The 17884-nt window shown below is 54.0% G+C and overlaps 1 protein-coding gene across 1 annotated transcript; it reads left to right on the forward strand.

The window, feature by feature from the left end:
- The first annotated feature begins 3370 nt into the window (after nucleotides 1–3370).
- On the forward strand, nucleotides 3371–17758 carry Fam131c (family with sequence similarity 131 member C). Its single transcript, XM_051173523.1, has 7 exons — nucleotides 3371–3649; nucleotides 12101–12219; nucleotides 14124–14159; nucleotides 14408–14501; nucleotides 16388–16570; nucleotides 16762–16872; nucleotides 17389–17758. Exons 1-7 carry the CDS (start codon nucleotides 3628–3630, stop codon nucleotides 17643–17645), a joined length of 822 nt encoding a protein of 273 aa, XP_051029480.1. The 5' UTR covers nucleotides 3371–3627; the 3' UTR covers nucleotides 17646–17758.
- Nucleotides 17759–17884: the final 126 nt, after the last annotated feature.

A 17884-nucleotide genomic window follows, 5' to 3' on the forward strand; every position in this document is an offset into this window, starting at 1 on the left:
GTCAATTGGCCGAGGGTAGAAAAGGAAAGAGAAAACTATTTAGGATGATGTTGTCTCAGTCTGCCCCCTGGTGGTCACTTGCTGTGTGACAGGCACAACTCAAGAACTTGGCGTCATCAAGGCCTTGTTTCTGGCAGGGGGGCGCCTCTGCCTGCAAAAATGATCAGAACCAGAGTTACATCATCAGACCCCTGGACCCTGAGAAAGGGATCCTGTCTCGAAGAGGCCATCAGGACCAGGCCCACACTAGGCATTTCAGAAACAAACTTAACATACCCTATACTCCATAATTCTCTTTGCTCCGGAAGCTTTCCTGTCGTCCTGGTGTTCCAGTACATTCAGTGGTGGTCACTGCCTCCATCAGTCTGAGCTCCCTCAGGACTGTTTCCCCATCAGACTGAGAGTGTGTATGCCCTCTCTCTCTCTCTCTCTCTCTCTCTCTCTCTCTCTCTCTCTCTCCTTCTAAGCCCCGTTAATAATTGGACATCAGGCTCCATCCTCATCACTGCCAGGATGTGCCTTCCAAGCCCCGACCAGATCAGGCCTCCCCTCTGCTATTGCTCCCCAGATGTCACATGTGCTCAGAGTGTCCCCAAGCATCCCTGTTTAAAAACCTCTGTGTATAGAAAGCCTTCCATCAGTTCTAGCTACCAACACTCTACCCAGCTTCAAAATCAGACTTGATGCTGACCCCATGCTCCCTTGGCCCTTGACAAGGCTAGGGAAGTAGCACCTCCCACCCTGACCCTGAGCTCATCTCACACATGGCTCTTTCCACAGTGTCCCTGCTGACCCCTGGACTGCCAGGCAAGCACTGGCCTGATTCATCACTGTAGTGGCTCCTGCAGATTAATCTTCCTCCCGTCCAGCCCTGCATTGTCTCCTCTCCATGCTTCAGTGCCCACAGCAGGGCATGCTCTCTTGGGGGCAGATGTCTGATTATTGATGGATAGCCATGTGAGGGGGCTCTGTCTGGGTCCTCAAGATCATTCCAGGAGAACAGAAAGAGTGCGCAGGGTGAAGGATGTGTCCTGGCACTGTCTCCCGGTGTTTCCTCCCCCCTCTGCCATGAGTGGGTGTGGCAGGAGGGCACTCGAGGCAGGCAGTGGAAGGTTACGGGGCAGATGGGCTGTAGGGTGAGTTGGGAAAGGACAGGACATCTCAGGGAGGACAGCCACACATCTTGGAGCTGTCTGGACATCGTTTGCTTCAGCAGAATTCCAAGGACACACAAGGAAGAACCACCTGCCTTCCCCAGGATGGCCCAGTCTCAGGACGGTACCAGTGCCGGGGTGTCTATCAGGAGACCTATGTTCCGGTCCCTGCCCCGCTATCAGTAAGGTGTGTAACCTTAAGCAAACCTCTGCCCCTGTCTGAGTACCAGTATGCATGGTAACAAGCTTGCATCAGGAGGAAGATAAGCATTGTAAACACATGGGGCAGGCAGATGCATCCATCCCACCCTACCTGTGCCTCTGAGTCAGCCAGACAGGGACCCTGGATGATGTTCTGCTCATCCCACCCACCTCTCTCCACCCCAGGAACCCCCTACCCTGTGAACTGTCCTCTCTCTCCTCTCTTCAGGGGTTCACTTCCACCATCCCACCCCAGCCCCCCCAGACTGTCATATTGCCAGCAGAAACATTAGCAGCTGTGACCAGCTCCTGCCCTTACGTCATGGTGAGTCACAGCCCTGCCTCCAAGCCATGTCCGCTGATTCTCGAGAACGATGACAAGAAGGGCAAACACATCTGCCTGCTCAGTGCCAGGCCACATGCACGGGACAGGACCAGAGGCAGGTCTGTCTCTCCTTCTCCACATGGGTAAAAGTACCCCTAATGCTGAGTGGGCCACGTGGGGGGTTTCCTTATAATAAAGGATGGTCCCTTCACAGCCACCTCAATGAGGCTAAGCTTGGAGGGCAGAATACCAGGCTCTGAGCAGCTGGGACAGAGCCCTGCACCCACTGGAGGATGGACACTCAAGTGTTGTTCGCACTCACATTGGTCGGTGCTTCATGCAAACAGTGGCTTCAATTCCCTCCGTGGACGTAGGAGGCTGCAGTAATTTGTGTTGCTGTCGTCATGACAGCCAACCCTCAAGGTCCTCGAGGAATCCATCCCCAGGGGCACCAGTCCCTTGGTGCAGTATTGCCTCATAACCCACGCAAACCTCCCATACACTTTATTTTCTTATCCTTTTCTTTTTCAAGGCAGGGTCCCATGTAGACCAGGCTGACCTTGAACTCACTATGTAACCAAGGATGACCTTGAACTTCTGATCCTCCTCTTTCCACCTCCTGAGTGCTGGCATTATACTAGGGACATCATCCCTGCTCCCATTCAGTGTAAGTCCAACTGTGTCAGGGTTACTTGTGATGCCCCATGTCTGGTAAATGCTGTTGTTCTGTGCTGTGTAGGGACTCAATTGTGTGTTTAAGTAGCACGGTTTGTCTGAGCTGGATCTCCATTTACACCTCCATCTGACATCACCAGGGCCAGCACAGAGCCATCTCTCCTCTGACTTTACTCAAGAACTCAACTGCCCGGCCCTGGCCCTGTGCAGCCCCACCAGGCTTGGCTTCTGCTCTGCACAGGGCCTTCAGCCAAAGCCCAGACCCCTGCTTTAAGCCCTATCTATCCCTCAGGGATATTTCTAGTGACACATGCCTAGTAAACAGACCCAGGGACTCCTCTGCCCAAGGATGGAGTGAGATAAAATTTGCCTCAGACATGAGGTGTTGTGAGCCTGGCAAGGTTTGCCAAGGAGTGGCTGGCCACTCTGGGATCCTGAATGAGCACGTGTGAATGCACACAAGAATATGTGTGGAGACCATACATGCAGGAGGACGTGTTCATGAGACCTCTATCCAGCCAGGAGGCCACTATATATATCCTGGTCCTCCGTCAGAACTCTCACCCTGGCCCGGCATCCTCCTATGAGCAGGTGACTACTAAAACACCCTGACCTGGGGGAGATGGCTCAGCCAGTAAAGGCACTTTCCAGGATGTATGACCACCTGGGTTCTGCCTCTAGGATCCACATAGTGGAAGGAAATAGACTCCCCCAAGTTCGGTTTGACCTCCATACTCATGCTGTGGCACACACACACACACACACACACACACACACACACACAGAGAGAGAGAGAGAGAGAGAGAGAGAGAGAGAGAGAGAGAGAGAGAGAGAGAGAGAGAGCAAATAAAGTCTCTATCCTCAGTGTGCACAGTGGGATGAGATTCCTCATTGCAGATTTCCCGCCACTCCCAGCCCCCTCCCCTGACCTTGAGCTCCAGACAGCAGGTTTTACTCAGGTCTGAAGCTAGAAGTTTTCCTTACAGTACCGAGTCCAGGTTACCGCGGGCTGCTACAACAGGTGCACGGGCATGAAGGGGGCGGGGCGCACCCCAGCACCGCCCTCCGCGCTCCCCGGGTCCCCCCGCCCGCAGCGGCGTTGGTCCTGGCAGCTGCAGGCGCTGCGCGAGGCGAGGCGATCTGGAAGTGACAGCGGGGACAACGACCCAGGCGCTAGCAGAGGCCGAGCCGAGCAGCCCCGGCCCGCGGAGACATGAGCGCGCGGCAGCCCGCCGCACCCCGGGCGCAGTGGCCCGGCCCCGCTGCCCCGTGATGGGCTCCTGCGTGTCGCGAGGTGAGACCCAGCGGCCCGGGACGCGGCGAGGAGCGGGGGCACCAGCATGCGGCCCTGGGAAGCCCAGGGTGGGTGTCCGCCCTTCACGGACCAGTAGCGCCCCAGGGGACACCGTACCTCATTGGGAACGGGCTCGCCAGGAGAGCGGGCAGCGTGCAGAACGCAGAGCAGGCAGAGGTCTCCACACCCCACGCCCCACTCGGCACCCGGCAGGTGGCATGAAGCAAGGTCCTGGTGCCATGCTTTCTTCCCTGCAGCCACACGCCTCCTGCAGTGTGCCTGGGAGGGGAGGGTGGCTTCCGGTTCTTTCTGGTCCTCTTATGGGCCACTGAGCTCCAGGATGACAGGCAGACCTGAGACCTCGCTCCTGCTCCCCAAGACGCAGGCCTTCCTAGCCCAGGATCCCTTTCCCTCCCGGTGCCTCTGTCTTCAGCCCTAGAAACCCCTGGCAGGAAAGGATCAGTGGGGATGAACAGGGTATCAAGGCTGGCTTTTCCCCATCCTCATCCCTAACTCCATCCCCACCTCCATCCCCACCTCCATCCCCACCTCCATCCCTGCTCAGGGGACAGAAGAGAGAGGAGAGCTGATGTTCCCAGTAACCCCTGGGCCTTTGTCTCTGACCTGGCACCTTGGTTATCCCCAAGGTGATTCCAGGGAATGGAGTGACTGTCCCTCATCTGTGGGCGCGCGCGGGGCAGGGGGTGGGGGCACCTGTCAGTGAATGGGGGAATAGGGTCTTTCACGGAGGCTGGGGGATGGGCGTATTTGTCTCTAATGTAATGTTTTAGAAAAGAGGTGGGAGGTGTTGGGGCGTGCCTGTAATCTCAGCACTCAGAAGGTGCAAAATCAAGTGTTCAAGGCCAGCACCCACAGCACAGAGTTTGTGGCCAGCTTGGGCTACCTGAGATCTTGTGTCAGAACAAAGCAACATCCCCCCCCAAAAAAAAATGTTGGGCACTTGGGACTCTAAACCTCCGTGGGAGCAGGGGACAGGCTGGGAGTGAGGGTGTAGAGACCAAGTCTCCTCACCCAAGGTCTTAGAAGATTCCACTGGTCACTCCAGTAATTTACCCAGCAGAGAAGGGGAAACTGGCCTGAGAGAGAGCTGGGCAGGCCCTAGAGGGAAACTTGTCCCTCCCACCCCCATCCTCTGGACTCTGAGGGAGTTCTGCCCCAAGTTCATGGAAGAGTATTCAGGGAAGTGGCTCAGGGTATCCCTGGAAGGTGTCAGCAGTGGGGTCATGGGTGGGGGTGGGGAGGAGCAGGGTCAGTCTGTATGAAGTTGGTTCTGACTGATGGTAACACGGCTACCTACTGGGTATCAGCCACTGTGTTAGAAGCCGTGTGGTCCTGTAAAACCCAAGGAAGGCAGCGCGCATCTGGCCTGGGAAATAGCTAAGGGTGAGGAAGGGTCTCTCAGCTCAGGCTCTTAGCTGTCCCCAGAAACCCGTAGTCTCCCTTGGAGACAGTTCCAGGAGTTAGGTATCTGGATGTTTCCTTAGTGACCAAGTCCCTTCTCCATCCCTTGGTCAACCCATGCTCGCAGCTGTGGGATCCTAGTGCACTGGCCTGGGGGCACAGGTGCCACAGAGTACAGGATAGAGGCTAGGCAGCCGGGATGCCTGCCAAGGTCACACCATGAGGCAGAGGCCTGGGTCCTCCGTCTCCCATATTCCCTCCACAACCCCTCTGCCAGGGCCATTGAGCTCATACCATCTGAGACACTACACTCACTCTCCTGCATCCTGAGTACCATCCCAAGATCAGGCTGTATTTTCTAACCCACTCCCCACCCTGAGAGGACAGAGCCTGGCAGTCTCAACATGTACTCCAACAACTTAGAAGTGAGAGGTATGAGCCGTGTGATGGTGGTGCATGCCTTTAATCCCAACACTTGGGAGGCAGAAGCAAGCAGTTGTCTGTGAGTTCGAGACCAGCCAGGTCCTCATCCTCAGCATCCTTGGTCTTGTGGATCATCTGAGGCTCCCCTGGGCTCCTGAGTCCCTACCTCTGCACACCCTGATCAGTTGTTGGACCACAGTCCCCACCCGCCAAGGGTTTGCATGGACCATGTTCAGAGCCCGAAGTGGAGGTCAGAAGTCATGAACTTTGCACTGATGCCTCACGGAGCCTGGAGCCTGCAACCAACAGGGGCTACCCAGTTCCCTCTACTCCAGGTCCAGGCTACACCCAAGAGATCCATCCTACCCAATAGTAGCTTCTGCGACTGGGCTGGGGGATCAGGAGTCCTCAGTCTGCAGTCCCTGAGCCACTGTCCCCAAGTGTGTGATCTCATCAAATAGAGTGGTGGGAATATAGGATTGGGTGGGAGAGGGTCTCAGTGTGAGGGCCACCCCCACCATCAATGCTGGCACCATCAACACTCAATAGCCATTCCTATCATGGGGCTGGTGTGTCCTACAGACAATTGTTCCAGGCCTTCTTGGTGGGAAAGGGGACGACTCCTGCCTCCAAAGGAGCACTAGTTGCCAGGCATTTGTATTGAGGACAGTGGGACACTGGCCAAACACACTGCATCTAGGGACTATTTTTTATTCCTTATCTATTTCTATTTTTCAACTTTTACCTGTTTATTTTTGAGACAGGGTCTTATTCTGTAGTCCTGGCTGGCATTGAACTCAAGGTCATCTTCCTGCTTCCATCTCCCAAATGCTAGAATCTCATATCTGAGTTACCACATCTGCCCTATTTATCTTTTTTCTTTCTTGTTTAAATAGGGTCTCCAGTAGTCCAGGCTAACCTTGAACTTGCTATGTAGCTGAGGATGACCTTGAACTTCTGATCCCTCTTGCCTCTACTTCCCAGGTGCTAGAATTACGGACATGTACCAGCATGCCTCATGTATGTGGTGCTGAGGTCTTGAACCCAGGACTTCATGCATGATAGGCAAGCACTCCATCAACTGAGTTACAACCAGAGAGACTCTGGTTCATCTATTTTTAAGCTGCCACTCACTGGATGCTTATCCTGAGTCAGGCTGAGCCAGGTCTTGGCTCTCCTGACCCAGTTAGTTCTCCTTGAACCGGGGACGGAAGTGGATTCAGAGTGGAGCAGAACCTCACCCAGGTCTCCCAGTTGGCAGTACAGAGAGGCAGACTCAAGTCCAGATCTGTGGGTCCCGGTGCTGAGCAAGACGCCCCTGCCTTTGCTTTTTCAGATTCCCTGTTGTCCCCCAAAGCTCTTGGTACATGGCCAACAGTCCAGACCCATTTTTGGCATAGCTCTGAGGCCTCTGGTCTGGTTAGATTTTCCTGGCACGGTCAGTGGTGGAGAGTGTGGGACATTAGGAAGTCAGTATCTACTCCTCTCCATCTCGGGGTCCCTCTGTGCCCACGTTAGCCTCCTGGCCCCTCAGCTCCTCTACCTATCCCTCCTACCACGGTCCTCTCCAGCTAGTTAGTTAGTCTCCTGGTCTCTAGGTTTCGGTGCATTGTGGGCCATTGAGGAGGCTCTGCCAGAGCCCCTGCTGGCAGAGATATGTGTGGGAGAATTAGGAAAAAGCGCAAGCATGCACACACACACACACACACACATACACACACACACACACACCATAGAAAAAATGACTGGAGGTCCCTTTCTGGAGACCAGAACTATTTGATAGTTGGACTTTTCCTTACTGTCCCCCACCCCCCCCCCCAGGTCTGAAACTCGCCCATACCACTCACTACCTGTTGCTCTGGATTAGTAGACTCTCTGAGGCTTCATTTTCCCATCTGTCAAAGGGGCATGCTGCTGCCTATGTTGCAGGGTTCAAAGTGAAATCCTAGGTGAGGAATCAGCATAGTGGCTGAGCTGGAGCACATACTTAATAAGCAGGCAGTATGTCCTTGCAGGTCAGGCTTCTCCCTCAAGGGAGTCACCTCATCACCTTAGGCCAGCCTGGCAGTCTGCCTGGAGTTGGTGTGACTGGAGTAGGCTGGGCCCAGGCAGGGGAGAGGGAAGAGAAGGAGCTAGGATGAGTGGAAGCCCTTGGCTAGGGATACACAAAGGGATCCCCATGAGCATCTCTGAGTTCAGCCAACCAGAGTATTGCAAGACCATCATGGCCCAGGCGGTTTGGAAAGACATGAGAGAATGAGACTTTGCCAAGTTCTGGGGCCTGCTCTCCCGGCAGCGACTCTCCAGGCAAAGAGGCCGAAGTCTCACACTCTTTGGTTCCCCTGGGTAGGGTTCACAGGGTCCCCTGGGCAAACCCAGGAAGGTGAGACAGGAGTACCACTGTCCAAAAAGTCAGACTGAGGGACAGAGAGCAGTTTCTCTAAGGGAGCGCTGGCCACAACGGTGGCCTCCTCCTGCGTGGCCCTCGGCACACGTGGATGAGAAGTGGGGTGCATGTAGGCAAACATGCCTGTGGCCCAGAGGACTAAGCCCAGGGCAGCTTCCGTGCAGAGCCAGGGCGGCTGACACATGACAGTGGAAGGGACTGCCTGGTGCATCCATTTGCACAGGTGCCTGGAGCCTCTTTGGGGAGGCTGGCTTCCAGGGAGACAGCACCAGGGGCTTTGTGCCCAGGCTGCTGCTCACTTGTTTTTTACCTTCTCCGGGCTGCGGGGAAAGAGCTCTCTTCACTTCATCTGCACTGTCTCCTCCCAAGTGGCTGCAGGCTAATTCTCTTGCTCCTGAGAAACACTCAGGGTGCAGATGGCAACTGCGGTGACTAATGGGCTGGGATGCAGGGCCCCAATGACTAGCTCTAAGTACTGGACAGTTCTAAAGCAATGAGAGGAGTCTTCAGGTTCACCCAGGGACCAAGCAGAAAAAAAGGCTGGTCGGGGGAGCTCCAAAGCATGAAGAGTTTAGGTTAGACATTATGGAGAACTGTCTGGGTGGTTAAGCTGATTGGAGAACTTTAGTAGGAAGGCAGGAAACATCCTTGAGTAGAGGGATGGAGGGGACATCTAGATGACACCCCTTTCCTGGAAGGATCAAACCGTCTTCAGGTTGTCATGGCAACACGAGGGTTGTCACTCCTGTAGCCTGAGGAGGTGGGGGAGGGAGCAGGTCCAAGAAAGGACCTCAGACATTGAGGTGAAAGTAGGGAGGACACTGTGAGAGAAAAGGAGTGTCACCACACAGCTCCCTAGGGAGAGGCATCCAAAATAAGCAGGCATTAGAGGTCCCCTGGACTGTCCCCTGCCCCACCCCACAGGGCAGTGTGTTTTTCCAATCACCTAGGCCTTGATGTAGCCGGGTCCCTGCTGGGCTAAGAGCAGCCTGTGATTTCACCCTGGGCTGGTTCATTACCTGACATCTCTATGGCAACCAGCTCATGACATCATGGGGCTAAAGTCTTCAGGGAGAAAAGGAGACATTGGTAGAGGCGCCTGGGTCCCCAATGGGATGGGGGTCAGGCAGGGAGGGGAGGGGCTGGAGCCAGGGCCGCCAGCCCAGCACCACCTCAGTAAATATCTGATGTCACTGCCATCCTGGCTCCCCCTTCTCATCCTCCTCACTCCTGCTCTGGAGCTGGAGAGCTCACAGCTTTCAGGGGTGCTCAAGGAAGCATTCCAGCATCCATCCAGGTACCCAGCACCACCCTGTACGCAGCTAGAACAGACTCTGGCTTTGTTGTTAGGTGTGTGTGTGTGTGTGTGTGTGTGTGTGAGTGAGTGTGATCTGTGTGTGTGCCTCTCTATGTGTGTGTGGTGTATATTCTAGGCTGACTTGAAACATACCATATACTCCAGACTGGCTTCAAACTCCTGATCCTCCTGCCTTAGTCTCCAGTGCTGGTATCACAAGCATGAGTCACCATATCTAGTCACAGCTTTCAAACTTTAAAAAAAAATTAAATTAATTTGAAAAAAAGTATTTTATATGTGTTTTTCCATTTTGTATACATGTGCATCATGTCTGTCTCTAGTGCCCATAGAGGCCAGGGAAGGGTATTAGATCCATTGGAACTGGAGTTATGGATGGTTGTGAGCTGCCATGTAGGTGCTAGAAATCGAACCCAGGTCCTCAGGGAGAGTAGCCAGTGCTCTTAAACACTAAGCCATCTCTCCAGCCCCTGGCTTTTTTCTTTTTTATATTTACCGGTTTGCTATGTGTTTGTATGTGGGTGTGCATATGTGACATTACATGTGTGATGGTCATAAACTAACTGGGAGTCACTTATCTTCTGTCACCTGTGGCTCCCAGGGATGGAACCCAGATCAGCAGGCTTGGCATCAGGTACCTTTAAGCCACTGAGACATATTGCTGTTGAACTTTTAAACTGTTATTTTCTGACCTTGTGGTGAATGAGAATAACCCCTGTAGCTCATATATTTGAATGCTTAGCCCCTAGTTAGCGGAACTGTTTGGGAAGGATGGGAAGGTGTGGCCTTGCTGGAGAAAGTGTGTCACTGGGAACAGGCTTCGAAGTTTTAAAAGCCCATGCCAGTCCCAGTTAGCTCTCTCTGCCTTGTGCTTGTGAATCAGGTTGTGAGCTCTCAGCCATGGTTACAGTACCATGCCTGCTCACTCGCTACCATGCTCTCGTCTACGATGGCCATGAACTCGCCCTCTGAACCCATAACCCCACAATTGACTGCTTTTTCTATATGTTGCCTTAGTCATGGTATCTTAGCATCACAGTAGAAAAGTGACTACAGCAGACTTGGAGGAACAAATATATTTTGCACTTTGATCCAGTGTGCATATCTAGAAAATTCTCACCTGTGAGAATTCACACACATATCACACACACACACACACACACACACACACACACACACACACACGCCTATGTGCATTTGACACACAGAAGCTCCATGACAAAGGACTGAATGATCTCAGGCTATCTCTGGTTCTGATGATCTCCTCTCCATTCTAGTCAATACTTACTTTATTATTGTTTAAGCAGACCTGGTGAAGAGAGGGCTGAGGGTGTAGTTCAGTGGTTAGAGCCCTTCCCAGCATGTATAACATGCCAGTTCTGATCTCCAGCTGGAGACCATTCAAATAAATGGATAAGTAAGTAAGCAGTAAATAAATAAGAAACTTGATGAATGGCTTGTGTGGCCACTGAAGGACGCAGCCCCTGCCCTGCCATTGAGTCCTCCTTTGTAAAGATGGGAGGTCCTGGAGCCCAGAGAAGAGCGACATTAACTCAGCCAGGACTGGCACGCAGCAGGCTGTGCTGGGAACTGGAGAGTACGTGTGAGCATGTGGTCAGCCCTCATCCTCAGAACCCATGCCGTCCTCTGTGCCCTGCCCTCCTTATGTCTGGGTCACTTCGGGGCAAGAAAGGACACTGACCATCACCTTGCCTTCCTCTCCTATGGTGTCCCAGACAGCCTGGCTTCAGCCTCCCTGCCTTAGTCTATGCATTACAGCCTTGGGGCAGGTTCCAGATCCTCTGGCCTCTTTCAGAATGCAATTTGGCTGAAAGTCTCCTTGAATACAGGCCAGTACTTGCTTTCTGCCCTCCAGCCGGGCTGGACGTGTCTGCCTTGCAAGCACTGGGCCCTTCCTCCCTTGGGACCCCTTTCTTCCCTGATCTGTTGGGGTCTGGAGTGGAGTCTCCTGGAGGCTGAACCCAGCTGTTTTCATTTGTCCTAGCCCTCACTAATGCTGACTTGCTGTGCTGCTGTCTGAAGCCTTTGTGAAGCCCCTGCTGAGTGCTGGACCCTGTGGCAGGAGGTGCTGAGGCTGCTGGGGCCAATAAACTAGGCTGGGGAGATGTTCAGTTGGCAACCCGCCTACATTCCATTCCCCCGACCCACATTAGGAGGCCTGGCATGGTAGCCTGCACTTGCAATGCCAGGTGCCAGGGCACAGAGGTGGGTAGAGGGTCACTGGCCAGTTGGCCTAGCCTATGTGGCAAGTTCCGGTCTAGTGAGAGCCCTTGCCTCAGAAATAAATAAATATGGACAGTTCCTGCAGAACAACACCCAAGTTTATCCTCTAGCCATCCCCCACATACGCACACACTCTTACTCACTCAGTCATACACACACACACTCACACACTCACACACACACACTCACATGCTCACACACTCATACACACACACTCACACACTCACACACACTCACTCACACACTCACACACTCACACACTCACACATACACACTCACTCACACACACAAACACCTAGTCTCCAAACAAAAAGAAAATATCTCTGTATAGTTGTAGAATATCTCTGTACAGTTTGTCTATTAATCTAAGTGTTATGGCCAAGCAGGGTTTCTCTGTGTAGCCCTGGCTGTCCTGGAACTCACTCTGTAGACCAGGCTGGCCTCAAACTCACAGAGATCCTCCTGCCTCTGCTAGGATTGAAGGCGTGTGCCACACCCCCACCCCAGCTGTCTTTAGTTTTTCTACAGGTAAAGCTCGTTCCCTCTTTTTCAGTTCCGATACACCTATCTCTTTCCCTGTTTTACTACTATGGCTAAGTCAGAATTTTCTTTTAACTTCTCCGGTCATCTTCATTTCCAGATCTGTTCATCAGTGCCCACAAAGACTGTCCCAGGCCGCAGGGCGCAGACCTCCTGAATCAGGATCTGCCCTCCAGCCATCACCCACCCGCCATTATTCCAGACCATGTTGCTGGCAAGGTAACTGGCCATTCATCACCCTCCTCCTGCCTGCCCTAGCTCCAGATGTCCCTTTGTCTCTCTAAGGCAAGCAGAAGCCATTCGTGGCTCCCTGGGTAGCCCAGTTTCTTCCTGGGTAATGGGGGACCCAAGGGCTTGACGTTTGGCTAGATGGGGGTCTGCATTGAGCTGGGGACCAGGGACTGGGCCAGACTTATTTAGAACACACAATACCACCCCAAAGGGTTTCCTGCACAAATTAAGTCAGCCTTGCAGATGGTAGGCACTGCTACCAGCCCAGAACTGCTTAGCAACTGGCAACCATTTCTCAAGACTAAAAACAGGGGTGTTCTTCACGTAGATCAGGAAGGCATAGTGAGGGGCTCTGGTGCACTGAAGGCTCCTAGGGTAGTGAGGGCTCCTGGTGTAGCAAGGAGTCCTAGTGCATAATTTATGTACTTGCCCAGGGAAGTGGCTTCAACCTACCAATTGATTTTGCTTAAGATTTCTTTATTTGGGTCTGGAAAGATGGCTCAGAGGTTAAGAGCACTGACCACTTCCAGAGGTCCTGAGTTCAATTCCCAGCAACCACATGATGGCTCACAACCATCTAGCATGAGATCTTGTGGCCTCTTCTGGCTTCTGGCCTGCAGGTAGATGTGCAGACAGAACATTATATATGTAATAAAAAATAAGTAACTGTTATATGATATATTTTGCTATGTTAAGGTTAAGACCCTTCTTTTAGACACAAAAGAGGAGATGATGGGAGATGTCATTCTGTAAATATGTTTCTCATACTGGTTAATGAATAAAGCACTGTTGGCCAATAGGAAAGAAAGAGAGGCGGGGCCAGGAGACAAGGAGGAGAGAGGAAGTAGGAGGGAGGAGTCAGATGGAGAGACTGGAGAGAACAGAGGTCCGGGCCCACTCTCCAGTAAGATGAGACCATGTGGAAATACTTAGGTTAATAGAACTTGGGTTAATAATTAAGACAGAGCTAGCTGATAAGAAACTAGTAACAGGCCAACAGCATTATATCACATATAGCGTCTCTGTGTGTTATTTGGGGCTGGCGCAGCAGTGTGACCAGGCTGGCGGAAAACCTACTTGCAACAGTTGTGCATGCCTTTAATCCCAGCATTTGGGAGGCAGAGGCAGGCAGATCTCTGTGAGTTCAAGGCCAACCTGGTCTTGAACAGATTGAGTTCCAGGACAAGCTCAAAGCTACACAGAGAGCTCCTGTCTTGGGGAAAATAAAAAATAACAAAAGCACTTCTTTAATTTATGTGTATGTTTGCCTTCATGTGTCTATGTTCACCACTTGTGTGCAGTACCTGTGCAGGCCAAAAGAGGGCATTGGACAGCCTAGACTAGAGATGATCGCGAGCTGCCTTGTGGGTGCTGGGAACTGAACCCGGGTCCTCTGGAAAAACAAATGCTCTCAACTACTGAGCCATCTCTCTAGCTTCAAGATGCTGTTTTTGTTTCATCCTCATTATTATTATTATTATTATTATTATTATTATTATTATTATTATTATTTGAGGCAGGGTTTCACTATGTCGTGCTGGCTGGCCTGGAACTCACTGGTTAGGGCAGGCTGTCCTGGGATTAGAGGTGTGCATCACCACACCAGCTAGGTCATTGGTCTGTTTTTTATTTTGTAAAGTCCCTAGTCTCCAGGTATCAGGAAACAGTAAAGTTACTCGGTCTAGGTCAGACCTGTCACCTGCACTGATTCCCTGAGCTCCCAGGGCCACTGAGTTCCACTTCCTTTTCTGAGTGCCAGGGGACAGCAGGTGACCTTGATCTCTCAGAGGATCACAAGGTGGAGGGCCACCCTGCCCTGCAGGGGCTTTGGGACTTGGCCATGTGCACAAGGCCCCCAGCCCTGACTGGTCCCCTTTCTCCTGTTGCTTCAGGACAAGCAGATGGATTTCTGTTGGGATCCATGGCAGGTCAGTGTGCTTGCTTCTCCCACAGTCCAGCCAGCCCAGCTGATGCCACCATCCCTCCTTCCTCTGCTGCGCCCACCCAGGCCCAGAGTCCAGCCAGCCCAGGGGAGGAAGTCTTGTGGGAATGGATAGGACATCCCTACCTTTCTATACTTGGTCCCTGACCACCACCTAAGTAACAATGGTCTGGGGTGGGGGAACAGTGTCCTCTGGCTGGCTGTCCTTCCTACCCACCCCTTCTTGTTCTACAGAGGTGCTTCCAGACCACCAACGGCTACATATCCGACTCCAGAGCCTGCCCCAGCAACTACAGTGTGGCTGCCCTGGCCACCTCATCCCTTGTGGGTAAGTCCTCACAGTCCCCTCCAGCCCTTAGAGATTGTAGGCTCCTCCCCAGACACGTGCCCAGGGGAGGCAAAGGGTCACAGTCACGCTGGGTTTAACGTTCCCTAATTGCCAGACTTCAGGCTGGGCTCTTCCCTCAGGAGTTGACTTGTTGGGTTTTCAGGCCCCAGGGGTGCCTCAGAAGGGGGTGTGTGTGTAGTTTTTGGGTGTCTCCCACGTCACCTTGGGTCGTGTTCCCTAGAAGCAGATCCTGAGGTGGGAGCTGTGCCCCCCTGGGGGGATGCTCTTGGGAGGGTCCCTGGGGAGTGAAGGATCAGGGGAGGCTGAGGACTTTGCTCAGTGAAGACTTGGTCACAGTTCTCTCCCTGCCTCAACCCGCGGGGAGTCCTGCAGCATGGTAGCCTGAAGGATGGATGGAGCGTGAAGACCATGTGTCTGGGCATCTGTCCTCAGTTGTCCATGACAAGGACTGTGCCACCTTCAGGGCATGAGGTGGCACCCAAAGCTATGACAGTCCTCTGGCGCAGGTGTAGGAGTTTCCAAGAGTGGTGTACTGAGGTGGCTAGGAGAGGGCATGCGAGCGAGCGGGGAAGGGGACCCAGGAAGCTGCACTTGGCTGTCGACTGCCCTCAGCCAACAACCAGGCCACTCGGCTTCCCCTCACACTGCAAGTTTCCACCACACCAGATCCTTCCAGGTTCCCACGGGGCCTGGCTGCCACCCTCTGCCCCGTCTCTGCAGCTCGCTTCACCTGAAACACCCGCCCCCATGCCCTCAAGAGCCTGGGAAGCAACATCTCTCCCAAAGCGCCCCACACCCCACTTGGGGGAGCAAGTCTCCCCTTCTTCCTCATCTCTGCTGTTCCCACATCCCTGGTGCCTCATTCCTGTGGGTGTTTCGTTTGTCCTTGGGACTCACGTTCCCCAGAGCCTCATGTCTGCATGGCTTTAAGGGACACTGGGGATGCCCAGATCTGTCCCCGCCTCAGCTATTGGAGATGCAGAGCTGATCCTACCACTTCCCACCTCTCCATCGCCTCCCACATCCAGCCAGAAGCCATGCACTCTGCTTCTCCTCTGTCCAGCCCTGGCCTGCCTCTTGCTGGGTCCCTGCAATGGCCCAAAATTGTCCCATCTCCACCCTTGAACTTTAATCTTTCAGTTAGGATGCTGTTTCCTAGTAACAGATCTAATCTCCCTCTTCCCTGGTCCATGTCCAGCTGGGGCTCTCCATCACTGTGTAGGCAACATGGAGTTGTCGCCAGTCGGGCACCTGTGGGGCTCCCAGCCTCTTGTCCCTGTGTGTCACCCTTCATTGGACTGGTGTCATGTCTGCTTTCCTGTGCCTCCGACCCCACCCGACCAACCCACCCCATCTGTGAAACAGCCTGGCTCCCATCTCTCCCTTCACAGTAGGACTGCAGAGCCCAATCCAGGCCACTTCCTCCAGGTAGTCCTCCCTGAGTGCTCCACACCAGAGTCTCACTCCGAAGAGCTGGGAGCACAGACAGGGAAAACCCTCAGCACTGTCAGTTCGTGAGTGGAGGAGGATGCTGGGTCCAAGAGGAACTGAAGGTCACAGCTAGTCTGAGAAATCACTGGTTAGAAACCAGATCCAGATTCAATAAGACATTGGGAAGGGGGGCGCACACATGGGTGAGACCGGTAAGGAAGTAGAGCCACAGGGCTGAGACGGGCACAGGGCAGGACGTGGGTCCCCTAAGGCAAAGCACACCCCCTGGTCACGGCCACAGGAAGCCACCGGGTGCAGGCCTGTAGTTCGGGAGGGGTTGGGATACAGAACACGGGATGGTCTAAGATTCTGGGGTGCTGTGAACTGCGGCTTACGTTGGGATGGTCGCCGTATAGCCATCCATGACCTCACAGGGGTGGTACAAAGCATCAAGGACCACATCACAAAGCCTACAGCCATGGCTCGTGGCCGAGTGGCCCACCTCATCGAGTGGAAAGGCTGGAGCACCCAGCAGTCAGGCTGGGAGCTGGCCCCAGCGGAGGACGAACATTACTGCTGTCTCCCTGATGAGCTGCGCGAGGCCCGCTTTGCTGCAGGTGAGTGGGGGAGGCCATAGGCGGGGTCTGCAGGGGTGAAGCTGGGTCTGAGCACAGCATGATGGGTGGGGCACTAGGTGGCTTCCTTCATTACCTGGGCAGAAAGGGACAGTTCAGAGAGGCCTGTGTAGTCCCGGGAGTGCTCCCTTCCCACCCACGCACTCACTGAGCCTGATCTTACTGTCCCCTAGGTGTCGCTGAGCAGTTTGCTATCACGGAGGCCACTCTGAGTGCCTGGTCCTCCCTGGATGATGAAGAATTGCAACCAGAGGACAGTACCCAGGGTGCCTTCCAGCTCCAAGGTACAGCCCGGGATACCAAGGCAGGGCGGGCAGGGGAGCACTGAGTCTGGCGCCTAGGTCGCTCAGGCGGGCTCCTTCCTCAGTAATCTGGGACTGGCAGTTCTGGCCTGGGCATTCCCAGGGACTGCCCTGAGCAAAAGGCAAAGTCTGCCTGTGGTGTGGCTTGAGTTGACACTAGGTGCATCGTGGGTGCTGCCTTTCCAAACCTGGGTCCTGGTGAAGCTTGCATTGGCATACCTCACTTGATTCTCCCTAATGACCAGGAGGGGAGGGGACAGAGGACCAGAAGGAGCATCCATTGTCCCAATACTTACTTCCTGCTCTTGGCTACTCTGCTCACCTGTCATGCATGGGGAGACAACTGAGCTCAGAGAGGTTTGGAGACCTGCCTGGGATCACACAGCTCAGCAGTGACCTACAGGTCTCCCGACCCTTGCCTGGCCTCCCACACCCAGGAGGTAGGGTGCAGGATTTAAGATTCCATCTCTCCCCTGTACCCCCTTTTTGGTATTCTAGACCTGGAGAGCATCTACCTTCAGGACAGCCTCCTGAGTGGCCCTTCACAGGACGACAGCCTCCTAGCCTGTTCCCCTGGCCTCACCCTTGATGACAGCTGGCCCTCACCGGAGGAGCCCCCTAGCCCCGCCCAGCAGCATCGGCAGAGGCTGCCAGGGGCTCAGGGGCCTGATGGCGGGGCCCACTTGCATGGATCCCTGCCATCAGTGGACAGTGGCTCTCTCTCAGAAGAGGAGGATGAAGTTTTCTACAACTGAAGGCGGCTGGCCAGTCCAGTGTGTACTCCTTGCTGGGAGCCCAAGGCACCGGTCTAGCACTGGGCATCTCTTGACTCCTGGGGGCAAACACAAGGTGGAGTGTGGCAGGGATGGTAGCCCTCATCCTTGTGGCCCACTCAGTGCCTCGGTGGACCTGCCCTCAACAGTGGGAGCCCCTGCTTTGTGTGCTCGGCCCTTTGAGGGCCTCTGCCTTCAGCCCCGGGAGAGCTGACAGTCAG

The sequence above is a fragment of the Phodopus roborovskii genome, unplaced genomic scaffold (genome assembly GCF_943737965.1).
Source record: "Phodopus roborovskii unplaced genomic scaffold, PHOROB, whole genome shotgun sequence".
Lineage (NCBI taxonomy): Eukaryota > Metazoa > Chordata > Mammalia > Rodentia > Cricetidae > Phodopus > Phodopus roborovskii.

Bases quoted from the DNA above. Each gene is read 5' to 3' on its own strand.
- Fam131c (XM_051173523.1), top strand. From the start codon at position 3,628: ATGGGCTCCTGCGTGTCGCGAG. The intron at 3,650-12,100 runs GTGAGACCCAGC...CTTCATTTCCAG, and splicing joins GGGCTCCTGCGTGTCGCGAG to ATCTGTTCATCAGTGCCCAC. The intron at 14,160-14,407 runs GTCAGTGTGCTT...CTTGTTCTACAG, and splicing joins TCTGTTGGGATCCATGGCAG to AGGTGCTTCCAGACCACCAA.